General features: G+C 28.4%; 1 protein-coding gene across 1 annotated transcript in view; it reads left to right on the forward strand.

Annotated features, from left to right (window-relative positions):
• stan (Protocadherin-like wing polarity protein stan) overlaps positions 1-15,104 on the forward strand; it is a 228,675-nt gene extending 213,571 nt beyond the window's left edge. The window contains exon 9 of the mRNA XM_073989243.1: positions 14,805-15,104. Coding sequence (XP_073845344.1) covers positions 14,805-14,838 — 34 coding nt within the window. The 3' untranslated portion in view covers positions 14,839-15,104. The remainder of the gene's footprint in view (positions 1-14,804) is intronic.
• Positions 15,105-15,317: the final 213 nt, after the last annotated feature.

The following is a 15,317-nucleotide window of genomic DNA, read 5'->3' on the forward strand; positions in this document are numbered from 1 at the left end:
TCTCCAAAACTAACACATACACACTCCCCATATATCATCATCATCACCATCGTATTTGGGTATTATGGGTGTGTGTGTGTCCAAATACTGTTGCATATCCAGATCAGAGGTAAACCACAAATTCATTTAACTTTTTAATCTAATAAACTAATCTCATTTATTTGTTTAAAACCCAATACTAACCACCCCTCTATCCCTAGCCCCAGCTCACAGCTCCTTTCTCATATCATTTACTAACCACAATGCAAGGAATTGTTTATTTGTATTAAAAGTATTGGAAATAATAGGGGTATTCACAAAACAAAGTTATACAGTAGAGGTCTTCTATAAAAAAGGATATATCGATAAATTGTTGTTATCGAAAAAATTTATCGAAAACAATGACAGCTTTCTTCGATAATGTATCAAATGTCTCTATAAAAAAGGCATCGATAACCGATGACATTTTATATACGAAATAGTTATCGATAAGCGATGACGTTTGTCTATACGAAAAAGTTATCGATAAACTATGACATGTTTCTATACGAAAAAGTCATCAAAAACGATGAAACTTTTCTGTACGAGGAACGATAAAATTTTTAATCGACAAACGATGACGTTTTTTCATTCGAAAAATGCATCGATAGACGACGACAGTTTTCTATACGAAAAAGTCATCGATTAACGATAAAATTTTTCTATTAGTCAAACAAAAAATTTCTTATCGAAAATTTCATCGATCATCGATGTAAATTTTCCTATAGAAAATTTCATCGATTATCGATATAAATTTCTTATAGAAAATTTCATCGATTATTGGTGAGGTTTTCTTATAGAAAATTTTATCGATTATCGGTGTAATTTTCTTAAAGAAAATTTCTTCGAGTATCGATGTAATTTTCTTATAGAAAATTTTTTCGAGTATCGATGTAATTTTCTTATAGAAAATTTTTTCGAGTATCGATGCAAATTTCTTATTGAAAATTATTTCAAGTATCGATGAAAATTTCTTATAGAAAATTTAATCGATCATCGATATAAATTTCCCTATAGAAAATTTCATCGATTATCGATGTAAATTATCGATGAAGTTTTCTTATAGAAAATTTCATAGTTTATCGATAAAGTTTTCTTATAGAAAATTTCATCTTTTATCGATAAAGTTTTCTTATAGAAAATTTCATCGTTTATCGATGAAGTTTTCTTATAGAAAATGTCATCGTTTATCGATGAAGTTTTCTTATAGAATATTTCATAGTTTATCTATGAAGTTTTCTTGTAGAAAATTTCATCGTTTATGGATGAAGTTTTCTTATAGAAAATTTCATCGTTTATCGATGAAGTTTTCTTATAGAAAATTTCTTATCGAAAATTTCATCGATTATCGATGAAGTTTTCTTATAAAAAATTTCATCGATTATCGATGAAGTTTTCTTATAGAAAATTTCATCGTTTATCGATGAAGTTTTCATATAGAAAATTTCATCGTTTATCGATGAAGTTTTCTTATAGAATATTTCATAGTTTATCTATGAAGTTTTCTTATAGAAAATTTCATCGATTATCGATGAAGTTTTCTTATAGAATATTTCATAGTTTATCTATGAAGTTTTCTTATAGAAAATTTCATCGTTTATCACTGAAGTTTTGTTATAGAAATATTCATCGTTTATCGATGAAGTTTTCCTATAGAAAATTTCATCGATTATCGATGAAGTTTTCTTATAGAAAATTTCATCGATTATCGATGAAGTTTTCTTATAGAAAATTTCATCGATTATCGATGAAGTTTTCTTATAGAAAATTTCATCGATTATCGATGAAGTTTTCTTATAGAAAATTTCATGGATTATCGATGAAGTTTTCTTATAGAAAATTTCATCGATTATCGATGAAGTTTTCTTATAGAAAATTACATCGATTATCGATGAAGTTTTCTTATAGAATATTTCATAGTTTATCTATGAAGTTTTCTTGTAGAAAATTTCATCGTTTATCGATGAAGTATTCTTATAGAAAATTTCATCGTTTATCGATGAAGTTTTCTTATAGAAAATTTCATCGTTTATCGATGAAGTTTTCATATAGAAAATTTCATCGTTTATCGATGAAGTTTTCATATAGAAAATTTTATCGTTTATCGATGAAGTTTTCTTATAGAATATTTCATAGTTTATCTATGAAGTTTTCTTATAGAAAATTTCATCGTTTATCACTGAAGTTTTGTTATAGAAATATTCATCGTTTATCGATGAATTTTTCTTATAGAAAATTTTATCGATTATCGATGAAGTTTTCTTATAGAAAATTTCATCGATTATCGATGAAGTTTTCTTATAGAAAATTTCATCGATTATCGATGAAGTTTTCTTATAGAAAATTTCATCGTTTATCGATGAAGTTTTCATATAGAAAATTTCATCGTTTATCGATGAAGTTTTCTTATAGAATATTTCATAGTTTATCGATGAAGTTTTCTTATAGAAAATTTCATCGATTATCGATGAAGTTTTCTTATAGAAAATTTCATCGATTATCGATGAAGTTTTCTTATAGAAAATTTCATCGATTATCGATGAAGTTTTCTTATAGAAAATTTCATCGATTATCGATGAAGTTTTCTTATAGAAAATTTCATCGATTATCGATGAAGTTTTCTTATAGAAAATTTCATCGATTATCGATGAAGTTTTCTTATAGAAAATTTTATCGATTATCGATGAAGTTTTCTTATAGAAAATTTCATCGATTATCGATGAAGTTTTCTTATAGAAAATTTCATCGATTATCGATGAAGTTTTCTTATAGAAAATTTCATCGATTATCGATGAAGTTTTCTTATAGAAAATTTCATCGATTATCGATGAAGTTTTCTTATAGAAAATTTCATCGATTATCGATGAAGTTTTCTTATAGAAAATTTCATCGATTATCGATGAAGTTTTCTTATAGAAAATTTCATCGATTATCGATGAAGTTTTCTTATAGAAAATTTCATCGATTATCGATGAAGTTTTCTTATAGAAAATTTCATCGATTATCGATGAAGTTTTCTTATAGAAAATTTCATCGATTATCGATGAAGTTTTCTTATAGAAAATTTCATCGATTATCGATGAAGTTTTCTTATAGAAAATTTCATCGATTATCGATGAAGTTTTCTTATAGAAAATTTCATCGATTATCGATGAAGTTTTCTTATAGAAAATTTCATCGATTATCGATGAAGTTTTCTTATCGATAAAGTTTTCATATAGAAAATTTCATCGTTTATCGATGAAGTTTTCTTATAGAAAATTTCATCGTTTATCGATGAAGTTTTCTTATAGAAAATGTCATCGTTTATCGATAAAGTTTTCATATAGAAAATTTCATCGTTTATCGATGAAGTTTTCTTATAGAATATTTCATAGTTTATCTATGAAGTTTTCTTATAGAAAATTTCATCGATTATCGATGAAGTTTTCTTATAGAATATTTCATAGTTTATCTATGAAGTTTTCTTATAGAAAATTTCATCGTTTATCACTGAAGTTTTGTTATAGAAATATTCATCGTTTATCGATGAAGTTTTCCTATAGAAAATTTCATCGATTATCGATGAAGTTTTCTTATAGAAAATTTCATCGATTATCGATGAAGTTTTCTTATAGAAAATTTCATCGATTATCGATGAAGTTTTCTTATAGAAAATTTCATCGATTATCGATGAAGTTTTCTTATAGAAAATTTCATCGATTATCGATGAAGTTTTCTTATAGAAAATTTCATCGATTATCGATGAAGTTTTCTTATAGAAAATTTCATCGATTATCGATGAAGTTTTCTTATAGAAAATTTCATCGATTATCGATGAAGTTTTCTTATAGAAAATTTCATCGATTATCGATGAAGTTTTCTTATAGAAAATTTCATCGATTATCGATGAAGTTTTCTTATAGAAAATTTCATCGATTATCGATGAAGTTTTCTTATAGAAAATTTCATCGATTATCGATGAAGTTTTCTTATAGAAAATTTCATCGATTATCGATGAAGTTTTCTTATAGAAAATTTCATCGATTATCGATGAAGTTTTCTTATAGAAAATTTCATCGTTTATCGATGAAGTTTTCATATAGAAAATTTCATCGTTTATCGATGAAGTTTTCTTATAGAATATTTCATAGTTTATCGATGAAGTTTTCTTATAGAAAATTTCATCGATTATCGATAAAAGTTTTCTTATAGAAAATTTCATAGTTTATCTAGGAAGTTTTCTTATAGAAAATTTCATCGTTTATCACTGAAGTTTTGTTATAGAAATATTCATCGTTTATCGATGAAGTTTTCCTATAGAAAATTTCATCGATTATCGATGAAGTTTTCTTATAGAAAATTTCATCGATTATCGATGAAGTTTTCTTATAGAAAATTTCATCGTTTATCGATGAAGTTTTCTTATAGAAAATTTCATCGTTTATCGATGAAGTTTTCTTATGGAAAATTTCATCGTTTATCGATGAAGTTTTCTTATAGAAAATTTCATCGTTTATCGATAAAGTTTTCATATAGAAAATTTCATCGTTTATCGATGAAGTTTCCTTGTAGAAAATTTCATTGTTTATCGATGAAGTTTTCTTATAGAAAATTTCATCGTTTATCGATGAAGTCTTCTTCCAGAAAATTTCATCGTTTATCGATGAAGTTTTCTTAAAGAAAATTTCATCGTTTTCTTATGGAAAATTTCATCTTTTTTTTTTTTAAATTTCATCGTTTATCGACGAAGTTTTCTTATAGAAAATTTCATCGATTATCGATAAAGTTTTCTTATAGAAAATCGTCTATCGATATAGTTTTTTCAGAGAATATTGAACCTCAAGTGAATACCCTTATTATAAAAATCGATCCAAATGATTCAATACAAAATTAAACATTATTCATGTATATATTTGCCTTTTTTACAAGGTAACATGTAAACATATTGTGTTCAATTAATTAAATATTTAGTGAAAAGTTTGTTTCGATACTATTTACATATATTTATACATTCATTAATTGTTTTTCATTTAAAATATGAATTTAAAATTTTTATTGGTTTGACTTTTCATTCGTTTGTTATTGTAAATACAAGTTTATTTAGAGCTGTTATTTGTAACTAACATTCTACTAATTTTATTTATTTTACACTTTTTCTCCCGTACTTGTTAAATGGGATATTTGACATATTTTCAATTTCTAGTTTTTTATTTGATATATGAATCTTTTTTAATATCTTGATTTCTTAATTTATTACAAATTGTGTAATTACACAGCTGGTAAATTTGAATTATTTTCAAATATGTTATGTTATCTGTTATTGAAGTAAAATTGTTTTCAATAACTAGAAAAGTAAACAAATTTTTCTCAATACTTCTGCCAAGTTCTTATTATGACCATCATCACCAACAAGAACAATATTTTGTAGAAAAACAAATGTGTTTCAAAACGTTGTTGGTTATTATAAAAGAAAAATAACAACATTGTTATTAAATTTTATGGATATTTTGAAATTTATGTTTACACAAAAATGAAGCCAAACAACAGCAAGCACTCAATCGTAAACTTTTGTTAAATTCTGATACTTCTGATTTGTACATATGCATGTGTATGTACGTACATACATGTGTTCAAACATAGCTCAAGTATTTTTCAATTCAATTTAGTTTATACGTTATTACTTTGTTGTTTATGTTTACCCATAAAAATTAAGATTTTTCTTGAGTTGACCAAACACTTCTCCGGCTCCCACCATCCCAAAGGATCCCCTTCAACATACAAATACCACATAAAACTAACACTATAGAACATAAATTAAATAGCACAAAAAAGTAAAAATAACAAACAGAAAGAAAAACTATTATGAAAACAACTCAATGCAAAAAACAACAACAACATAAATAAAGTAGAAATACATTGTACAAAGAAACTGAAAGGAAAGAAAATATTACAAAAAAAAAACTAAAACAACAAACTACAAATTTCTCTCCCCTACACAGTTGGAAGACGACATATTATGGCTACAACAACAGCAACGGCGTTTATATCCTTGGTCCTTAACAGTCTGGTAGTTTATAACATTTAACGTTTAACTACAGAAATAAAAACAAAAACAAACACAAACACACACACACACCTTTATAAACATTCAGCAGTTACATATACACCTACATTTATATAGAAATAGATTTCTTCCGTTAGTTGTTTTTCATCACCCTCCCCCAAATCAATAATTTTACACACAAACACCCACAAGTCGTCAGGTTTATTTTACCGAAGAAACAACAATGACACACACATACACGTTCTAATGCAGACCATAACAATCACCATTTACACAAACACTTATACAATCATAAATTAAATTCCCATAAGTTTGTAATACAGCTAGTTATCATCAGCAGTAAATATGTTGTCCTTGTAATAAAATGCTAGAAAAAGTGAGAAAACTTAAATAAATTAAATAAAATTGATTCCAAAAGAGTAAATAACATACCTATTTCCCAGATCTGAATCATCTTCCTTTGGTCTCATGTAGCATTTCCACCTTGCCCAATAAACGTTTTAATCTACCCGAAACTACTCCTAATTTGCCATTCTAGATGTTACCGGACAAGGCCAATGAATCTCGATTAATATTTTTTATCGAAAACAATATTCTCTAGGAAACATTTAATCGATTACCGTTGACAACTTTCTATAGGAAAAACATTTACCGATTATCGATGAAAATGTTCCTACAGAAAACTAAAACTTTCGATAACATAAAATTTGTCTATAGGAAAAATTCATCGATGACATTTTTCTACAGGGAAAATTCATCGATTATCGATGACATTCTCCTATAGGAATATTCATCGATTATCAATGACAGTTTCCTATAGGAAAAATTAATCGATGAAATTTTTCTATAGTAAAAATGCATCGATTGCCAATGACATTTTCCTATAGAAAAAATTCATTGATTATCGATAATATTTTTCTTTAGGAAAATGTCATCGGTTATCTATAATATTTTTCTATAGGAAAGATGCATCGCTTATCGATTTTTTTCTATAGGAAAATGTCTCTAGGAAAAATTCATCGATTATCGATAATATTTTTCTATAGGAAACTGTCATCGGTTATCGATAATGTTTTTCTATAGGAAAAATTCATCGATTGTCGATGACATTTTTCTATAAAAAAAATTTCATCGATTATCGATAATATTTTTCTATAATAAAATTTTCATCGATTATCGATGACAATTTTCTATAGGAAAATTTTCATCGATTATCGATGACAATTTTCTATAGGAAAATTTTCATCGATTATCGATGACAATTTTCTATAGGAAAATTTTCATCGATTATCGATGACAATTTTCTATAGGATTATCGATGACAATTTTCTATAGGAAAATTTTCATCGATGACAATTGTCTATAGTAAAATTTTCATCGATTATCGATGACATTTTCTATAGTAAAATTTTCATCGATTATCGATGACAATTTTCTGCAGACAAATTTTTTATAGGAAAATTTTCATCGATTATCGATGACAATTTTCTATAAGAAAATTTGCATCGATTATCGATGACAATTTTCTATAGGAAAATTTGCATCGATTATCGATGACAATTTTCTATAGGAAAATTTTCATCGATTATCGATGACAATTTTCTATAGGAAAATTTTCATCGATTATCGATGACAATTTTCTATAGGAAAATTTTCATCGATTATCGATGACAATTTTCTATAGGAAAATTTTCATCGATTATCGATGACAATTTTCTATAGGAAAATTTTCATCGATTATCGATGACAATTTTCTATAGGAAAATTTTCATCGATTATCGATGACAATTTTCTATAGGAAAATTTTCATCGATTATCGATGACAATTTTCTATAGGAAAATTTTCATCGATTATCGATGACAATTTTCTATAGGAAAATTTTCATCGATTATCGATGACAATTTTCTATAGGAAAATTTTCATCGATTATCGATGACAATTTTCTATAGGAAAATTTTCATCGATTATCGATGACAATTTTCTATAGGAAAATTTTCATCTATTATCGATGACAATTTGCTATAGGAAAATTTTCATCGATTATCGATGACAGTTTTCTATAATAAAATTTTCATCGATGACAAATTTCAATAGGAAAATTTTCATTTATCGATGACAATATTCTATATGAAAATTTTCATCGATTATCGATGACAATTTTCTATAGGAAAATTTTCATCGATTATCGATGACAATTTTCTATAAGAAAATTTTCATCGATTATCGATGACAATTTTCTATAAGAAAATTTTCATCGATTATCGATGACAATTTTCTATAGGAAAATTTTCATCGATTATCGATGACAATTTGCTATAGGGAAATTTTCATCGATTATCGATGACAATTATCTATAGTAAAATTTTCATCGATTATCGATGACATTTATCTATAGTAAAATTTTCATCGATTATCGATGACAATTTTCTGCAGACAAATTTTTTGTAGGAAAATTTTCATAGATTTTTTCTATAAGAAAATTTTCATCGATTATCGATGACAATTTTCTATAAGAAAATTTGCATCGATTATCGATGACAATTTTCTATAGGACAATTTTCTATAGGAAAATTTTCATCTATTATCGATGACAATTTTCTATAGGAAAATGTTCATCGATTATCGATGACAGTTTTCTATAATAAAATTTTCATCGATGACAAATTTCAATAGGAAAATTTTCATTTATCGATGACAATTTTCTATATGAAAATTTTCATCGATTATCGATGACAATTTTCTATAGGAAAATTTTCATCGATTATCGATGACAATTTTCTATAAGAAAATTTTCATCGATTATCGATGACAATTTTCTATAAGAAAATTTTCATCGATTATCGATGACAATTTTCTATAAGAAAATTTTCATCGATTATCGATGACAATTTTCTATAAGAAAATTTTCATCGATTATCGATGACAATTTTCTATAAGAAAATTTTCATCGATTATCGATGACAATTTTCTATAAGAAAATTTTCATCGATTATCGATGACAATTTGCTATAGGGAAATTTTCATCGATTATCGATGACAATTTCCTCTAGGAAAAATTTCATCGATTATCGATGACAATTATCTATAGTAAAATTTTCATCGATTATCGATGCCATTTTCTATAGTAAAATTTTCATCGATTATCGATGACAATTTTCTGCAGACAAATTTTTTATAGGAAAATTTTCATTGATTTTTTCTATAGGAAAATTTTCATCGATTATCGATGACAATTTTCTTTAAGAAAATTTGCATCGATTATCGATGACAATTTCCTCTAGGAAAAATTTCATCGATTATCGATGACAATTATCTATAGTAAAATTTTCATCGATTCTATAGTAAAATTTTCATAGATTATCGATGACAATTTTCTATAGTAAAATTTTCATCGATTATCGATGACAATTTTCTATATGAAAATTTTCATCGATTACCGATGACAATTTTCTGCAGACAAATTTTTTATAGGAAAATTCTATAGGAAAATTTTCATCCATTATCGAATTTTCTATAGGAAAATTTTCATCGATTATCGATGACAATTTCCTATAGGAAAATTTTTTATCGATGACAATTTTCTTTAGGAAAAATTTTTCATGAAAAATGTAATTATTCATGAAATTTATTTGCATATCAATTATTTCCCCTCCAAATCAATATTTATTCCCCAACTCGCAATATTTGTTTTTTGTTAAGTATTTCCATCCCCCTATAGATTTTATTTGTTTGTAATAAATTTAATTAAACTTCACAGCCTGTTTTTTGTTTATGTATTATTATCTCTCTCTCTCTCTTAAAATATTTCCCATAAATATTTGAAAAATTAACACTTGTCAACAGCCATAACTGGTGATTAACACGAACCAATCACATAAATAACTCAGACACAAACTCAAACAGATAAAAAATATACCACAAAAATGACATTTTCAACAAATAAACAGTCAGTCAATAATTAAAAGTGAAAATCACTACACATATATTACCACATTCATACATACATTATATTCATTCATCCATTCAATCATAAAATCCCACCAACTATCCTTTTTCTCTCCTCACTCACATCCTTCATAACAGACTGATAGAAATGTGTCATTTTGTTTATTAATTCAATTATAAATTCCTTTGTTAAAGAGTCAGCCAGTCTGTCTGTCTGTCAACTTGATTGAAGTTAATGAATTGAAATATATTTGGTTCTCCATTTTTCTGATTTTATTCCTATGTTTGTGTTTATTTATAATTAATTTTATTTTTTTGTTTCATGTATTTTTGTAGCTAATTTTATAACGCAATCCATGTCAATTAAATGTCAGTAGCATTTTTGCTTCGCTGTGTGTGTAGGAGTCTGTGTGCATTTGGTTATGTATCGCTAATTTGCATGTTGATTGATTTTAGTTGTCGTTTTAGAAGGATTTGCGGTTTTGAGTTAATGAAAATTGTTTTCAAAGAATACCCTATATTTATTGACGCAGAAAAATTCAAATGAATTGTTTTGATTTTAAATACATATGTATATTATTTATAGAACATTGGTGGCGTTTTTTATTGGTATAGCTGTTACAATTTTGATTTTTCAAAATAGTCTAGGGAAGGCCGGGAAGACTTGTTTCGATCCTCGCCACAGAATCTCATCAGTAGTGCGATTCTCTAACGCATTTTTTGAATTACCGACAAATTTCGGTAAATTTAAAATGCTTATAAATTCGGTAATTAACGATATTTTTCGGTAAGTTAGCGACCAAAAGAAAGTAGTCGTAAAGTTCTACCGATAGCAACAGTGTTGTCAACTTTTATTTGAACTCTTCATTTATAATTTGCGTTTTAATTTTTCCGACATTTGTCGTTAACTCAAAAAATGAGTTGGTGAATCGCACTACAGTTCCCAATGTTCACCAATGTTCTATTTGAGAAATACTGGCACGGTTTGTGTGTGGTTGGTATACGAGCTTCCAACAGCATTTTGTTATGTGCATTTGCATTGAAAAAAAGTGGATGAAGGTTTGCTTTGTTTTGCAAACACTTCCGTCGAGGTTGTGTGAGGTTGCCAAAGAAAAACTTCTCATTGAAGTTTTTTCTTGGTTCACCTCTATACTTCGAGCTGACGATTGATGTTTGGGTACAAAAAGTTTTTGTTGAAGAAGTTATTGAAAAATAACTTCGGTGGAGAATATCCACAAACAAGAAACAAGGCAACTGATGAGATCCTGTGGCGAGGATCGAAACTAGTCTTCCCTGCCTTACCCCTTGGCGAACAATGCCAAACCTTCTCCACTAATAAATTAGTTGTTTTAAATATTAAAACAACAACAATGGGATTCAGCCAGACTATTTTGAAAAATCAAAATTATATTATTTATATTGTAATTTCACAAAATATCAATTGTGCAATTAGTTAAATTTTTTTTTTCTAATACCTTATTATGGTTGACATTCCTGAAAGGGCTATGGATGGCATAGCTTAAGATAGGTATTGATTTTTTGTTTAAATCGTATTGATTTTGTTGTTTATCGTGTAGCCGCTTTGAATACTTTCGACAACACCTTCTAATACCTCCCACACAAAAGATCAGAAACGTATTTTCCGAATTAAGAATAGATTTCCATGTTTCTTTATTTGTTGCATTATTTCTCCAATTTGTAATACCGCATCTCGTCTTCCTCTTGTTTACTGCATCGAAGCCTTGGCCTTTCAATTCTGCATGTATCGCTATGCGGCCCTTATTTATACGTCTTTTTTTCATTCTTAGGATATGGCCTAGACAACGTAATCATTGTAAATCGATACGTTTAACTATACTGATTTTATTGTATAGTCGATACTACTTGCTCTTCTTTCCTATTTTAACTGAGGACCGAGTATCAGTTAATGTCATCTTACAAATCCGAATGAGATTTGCGGGAATACCAAATTAAGACATGGTTTGGGATACCTTTATCTAAGGCTGTCATCGTTTATAGATTGTCGATTTTTATTAGGAAAAATCTCTTCGAATATCGATGATATTCTGTTAAAAAATAAATGCATCGATTATCGATGATAGTTTTTTATAGGAAAAATTGCATCTATTATGACAATTTTCTATAGAAAAAATTTCATCGATTATTGATGACTATTTTCTTTAGGAAAAATTTCATCGAGTATCTACTACAATTTTCTATAGAAAACATTAATGGATACTCAATTATATTTTTTATAGGAATGTAACAGCGATTATTTTTTCTATAGGAATAGTATGTTTTATCAGTAATCGATTACACTCATTCCGTATAGATTTTTTATGAAAAATGTAATTATTCAGGAAATTTATTTGCATATCGATCCCTTATAATTATTTCCCACCAAATGAATATTTATTTATTATTTTATCTGGTCAATGGTGGTATTCTTGACGTCTTTCCCAATCCAACGTATTTTACGTATGGCAGTAATATTGGCTTTGTTCCTTGCAAGCACATCCAGCTAGTGCGTAAACAACAGTTTCTCTATAAAGAGTACAAACATTTCAGCCGCAGATTCGCATTTCATTGTCCTTAAAACGTTTGCGGGAGTCGTCAACCATAGAGGGGTTTTTATACTCTCTACCATAATATGGAGAGTATTCGTGGGGCTACAAAACTTTCCGCCAGAAATTTGTCAGTACCACCCTATTTTCGGGTGGCCACAACATCCCACCGATTTTGTATTTAGTCTTCGTTGGAGTGATACAACTTTCACCCTGAAATTTGGCGACATAGGTCCACGTCTGCATATAGTCCCCATAGAACCAAACCTCCCGATTTTCGGTATTTCGAAGGATTGGCCCCAATTTCCCACCGAAATGGCTGAAACATGGCATTTAGTCTTTAATATTCTACCTGAAATGTGTCGGTATAAGGGCACGTCTTTACAAAGCCCTCCTAAAATGGTACCTTCCGATTTTCGGTATTTGCAAGGTTGTGGATCCCATTTCGAACCAAAATGGCTGCACTTTTGCACTTAGTTTTCGTTGGGGGTCTACAACTTTCATCCTGCATTTTTTCGATATAGGTCCACCTCTTCGGTATAGGTGCACGTCTTTACATAGCCCTCCTAAAACGATACCTACCGATTTTCAGTATTTTCAAGGTTATGGCCTCTATATTCAACCAAAATGGCTGAACTTTGGCACTTAGTCTTCGTTAGAGGTATAAAACTTTCCATCTGAATTTTTTTGGCATTTCTCAACGTCTTTATATAAGCCCCATAGAGCGGTACCTCCCGATTTTCGGTATTATGAAAACTGTGGTCTCAATATACCACCGAAATGACTGAAGTTTGGTATTTCGTATTCGTTGGGAAAATTTGTCAGTATATGTAGGTCCACCTATTCATATACCTCCCATAGAAGTATACCTCTTGATTTTGGTGTTTTGAAGGTTGAGGCCATTGAACTGTACTTCCGATTTTCCGTATTTTTAAGGTTCTGCAAAATTATTCAACCGTAATAACTGAAATTTCGTATTTTGTCTTCGCAGGGTTAGACAATTTTATGACATGTACAAAGCTTCCCTTGCAAAAAATCAGATAGTATAGGTTAAAGTTTAGGTATATCCCCCATATAAGAGTACCACCCGAATTGTTGTTTAATGAAATTTTGTGTTCCCAGAAGATAAAAAACATACTCACAAAAAAACTATGCATGTCTATTAGAGTTGGGCAATATTTGGGAATATATAGTTGGGCAATAGTTCCGAGACCGAAATAGTTCATCAACGCTTTCTCTTTGATCTTTCTTCTTGTTTCCTTCGTTCCAAATTGTTCGAGACCGAAATGTTTCCATGGTTTGGTGGATGAATTGGCATAAAAATAAATAAACTGCAGGGAATAAACAGCAACGTTAAAGGAACGAGAAGAGTGAAAGGAACTACATGAACTAGAGGAACTATATAAATGCAAGAGCTGGATATTGTTCCAATAGCTCCTTGTCCGAAATAGTTCCTTGGAACTAGTTCCTTTCCCGAACTATACAACTCTAATGTATATCCGGGTTTTAGTCAAGCCCTCATGAACCTGTTTTGGCCAATTTTATTTCGAGGCTTTTTTTCAAATTCCTCTGAACTTTTATCTTCATTTATGAAAATACATTGATTTCAATAGTGATGCGACTCTAATTATATTGGTTCAGTTAGTAAGTCATCTTTATTAAACGCCAGGGAGACGAATAACTTTGGTATCTCACTAAAAGAAACGTTGATCGGCGAAATGTTTATGCAGAGGTGTAGCATTTTTTTGCATTAGCAAAAAACCATAATTTAACATAATTTTTTATAAAATATTATAAAAAAGTTTATACTGCAATTGTCTAGAGGAAGTATTAAAACAATATTTCCTTTCTTACGTTACTAATAGATATTCGAAAATTTTGTCTGCAAAACCGACAAATATTTTTTAATGTGTTAATTTATTTTTCAATTTATTTTCTCTATAGTAATATGATGTATCTGCTTTTTTGATCCATTATTTGCACGCCCTATATTGAAATGATACAAAACAAAATTAATTGCAAACTCTGCATGCATGCTTTGTAAAATAACTTCTATTGCACAAAACCACATGAAATAATTTAAAATATTTAATAATAGTACACGCACACATTCACAACTTAATTGATAAGCACAACAATAGTAAACTTGATGACATAATAATAAAAATAATATATAATTTATATTTCAATTTCCAACCCGTTTGTTTTTTTTTCTCTCCCTGATTTTTAGGAGGAATATTGATGATGATGAGACAACAGTATAAAAATAATAGTAAGCTGACAGCAGCAGTAGCAGTAAAAGCAACAACAATAAACAACCCAAATGTCCAGCTTAGTTGAAAACAAAAAAACACTAATCGCTAGCCGCTGTCATCGTCATCAATAAACCACAAAAGCAACACCAACAACAACAATAATAAATGAGTCCTTATGCGCCATAAAAATAATAACAAACAAGAGAAGTATTTATAAAATAAAATCATGTGTATTTGTTAAACAAATAAAAAAATAACACAAAATTGAAATGTAACTAAATTTAAAGTCATAACCTAAAATAAGCAGAAGATAACAAATGACCAAATGATGACAAGCCAACCTATAAAGCAAACAAAAATTGCATACATATTTACAAAATATTTGTTGTTGGCCCTTAGATGTTGTTGTTTGTTGTCTCAGAGAGACAAATGGCTTATTGTTTTCAGTGTATTTGTATAATAGAAGCAACAACATATATTTGAAAATA

This window comes from Musca autumnalis, unplaced genomic scaffold (genome assembly GCF_047663935.1).
Source record: "Musca autumnalis isolate F117 unplaced genomic scaffold, ASM4766393v1 scaffold_5, whole genome shotgun sequence".
NCBI classification, from domain to species: domain Eukaryota; kingdom Metazoa; phylum Arthropoda; class Insecta; order Diptera; family Muscidae; genus Musca; species Musca autumnalis.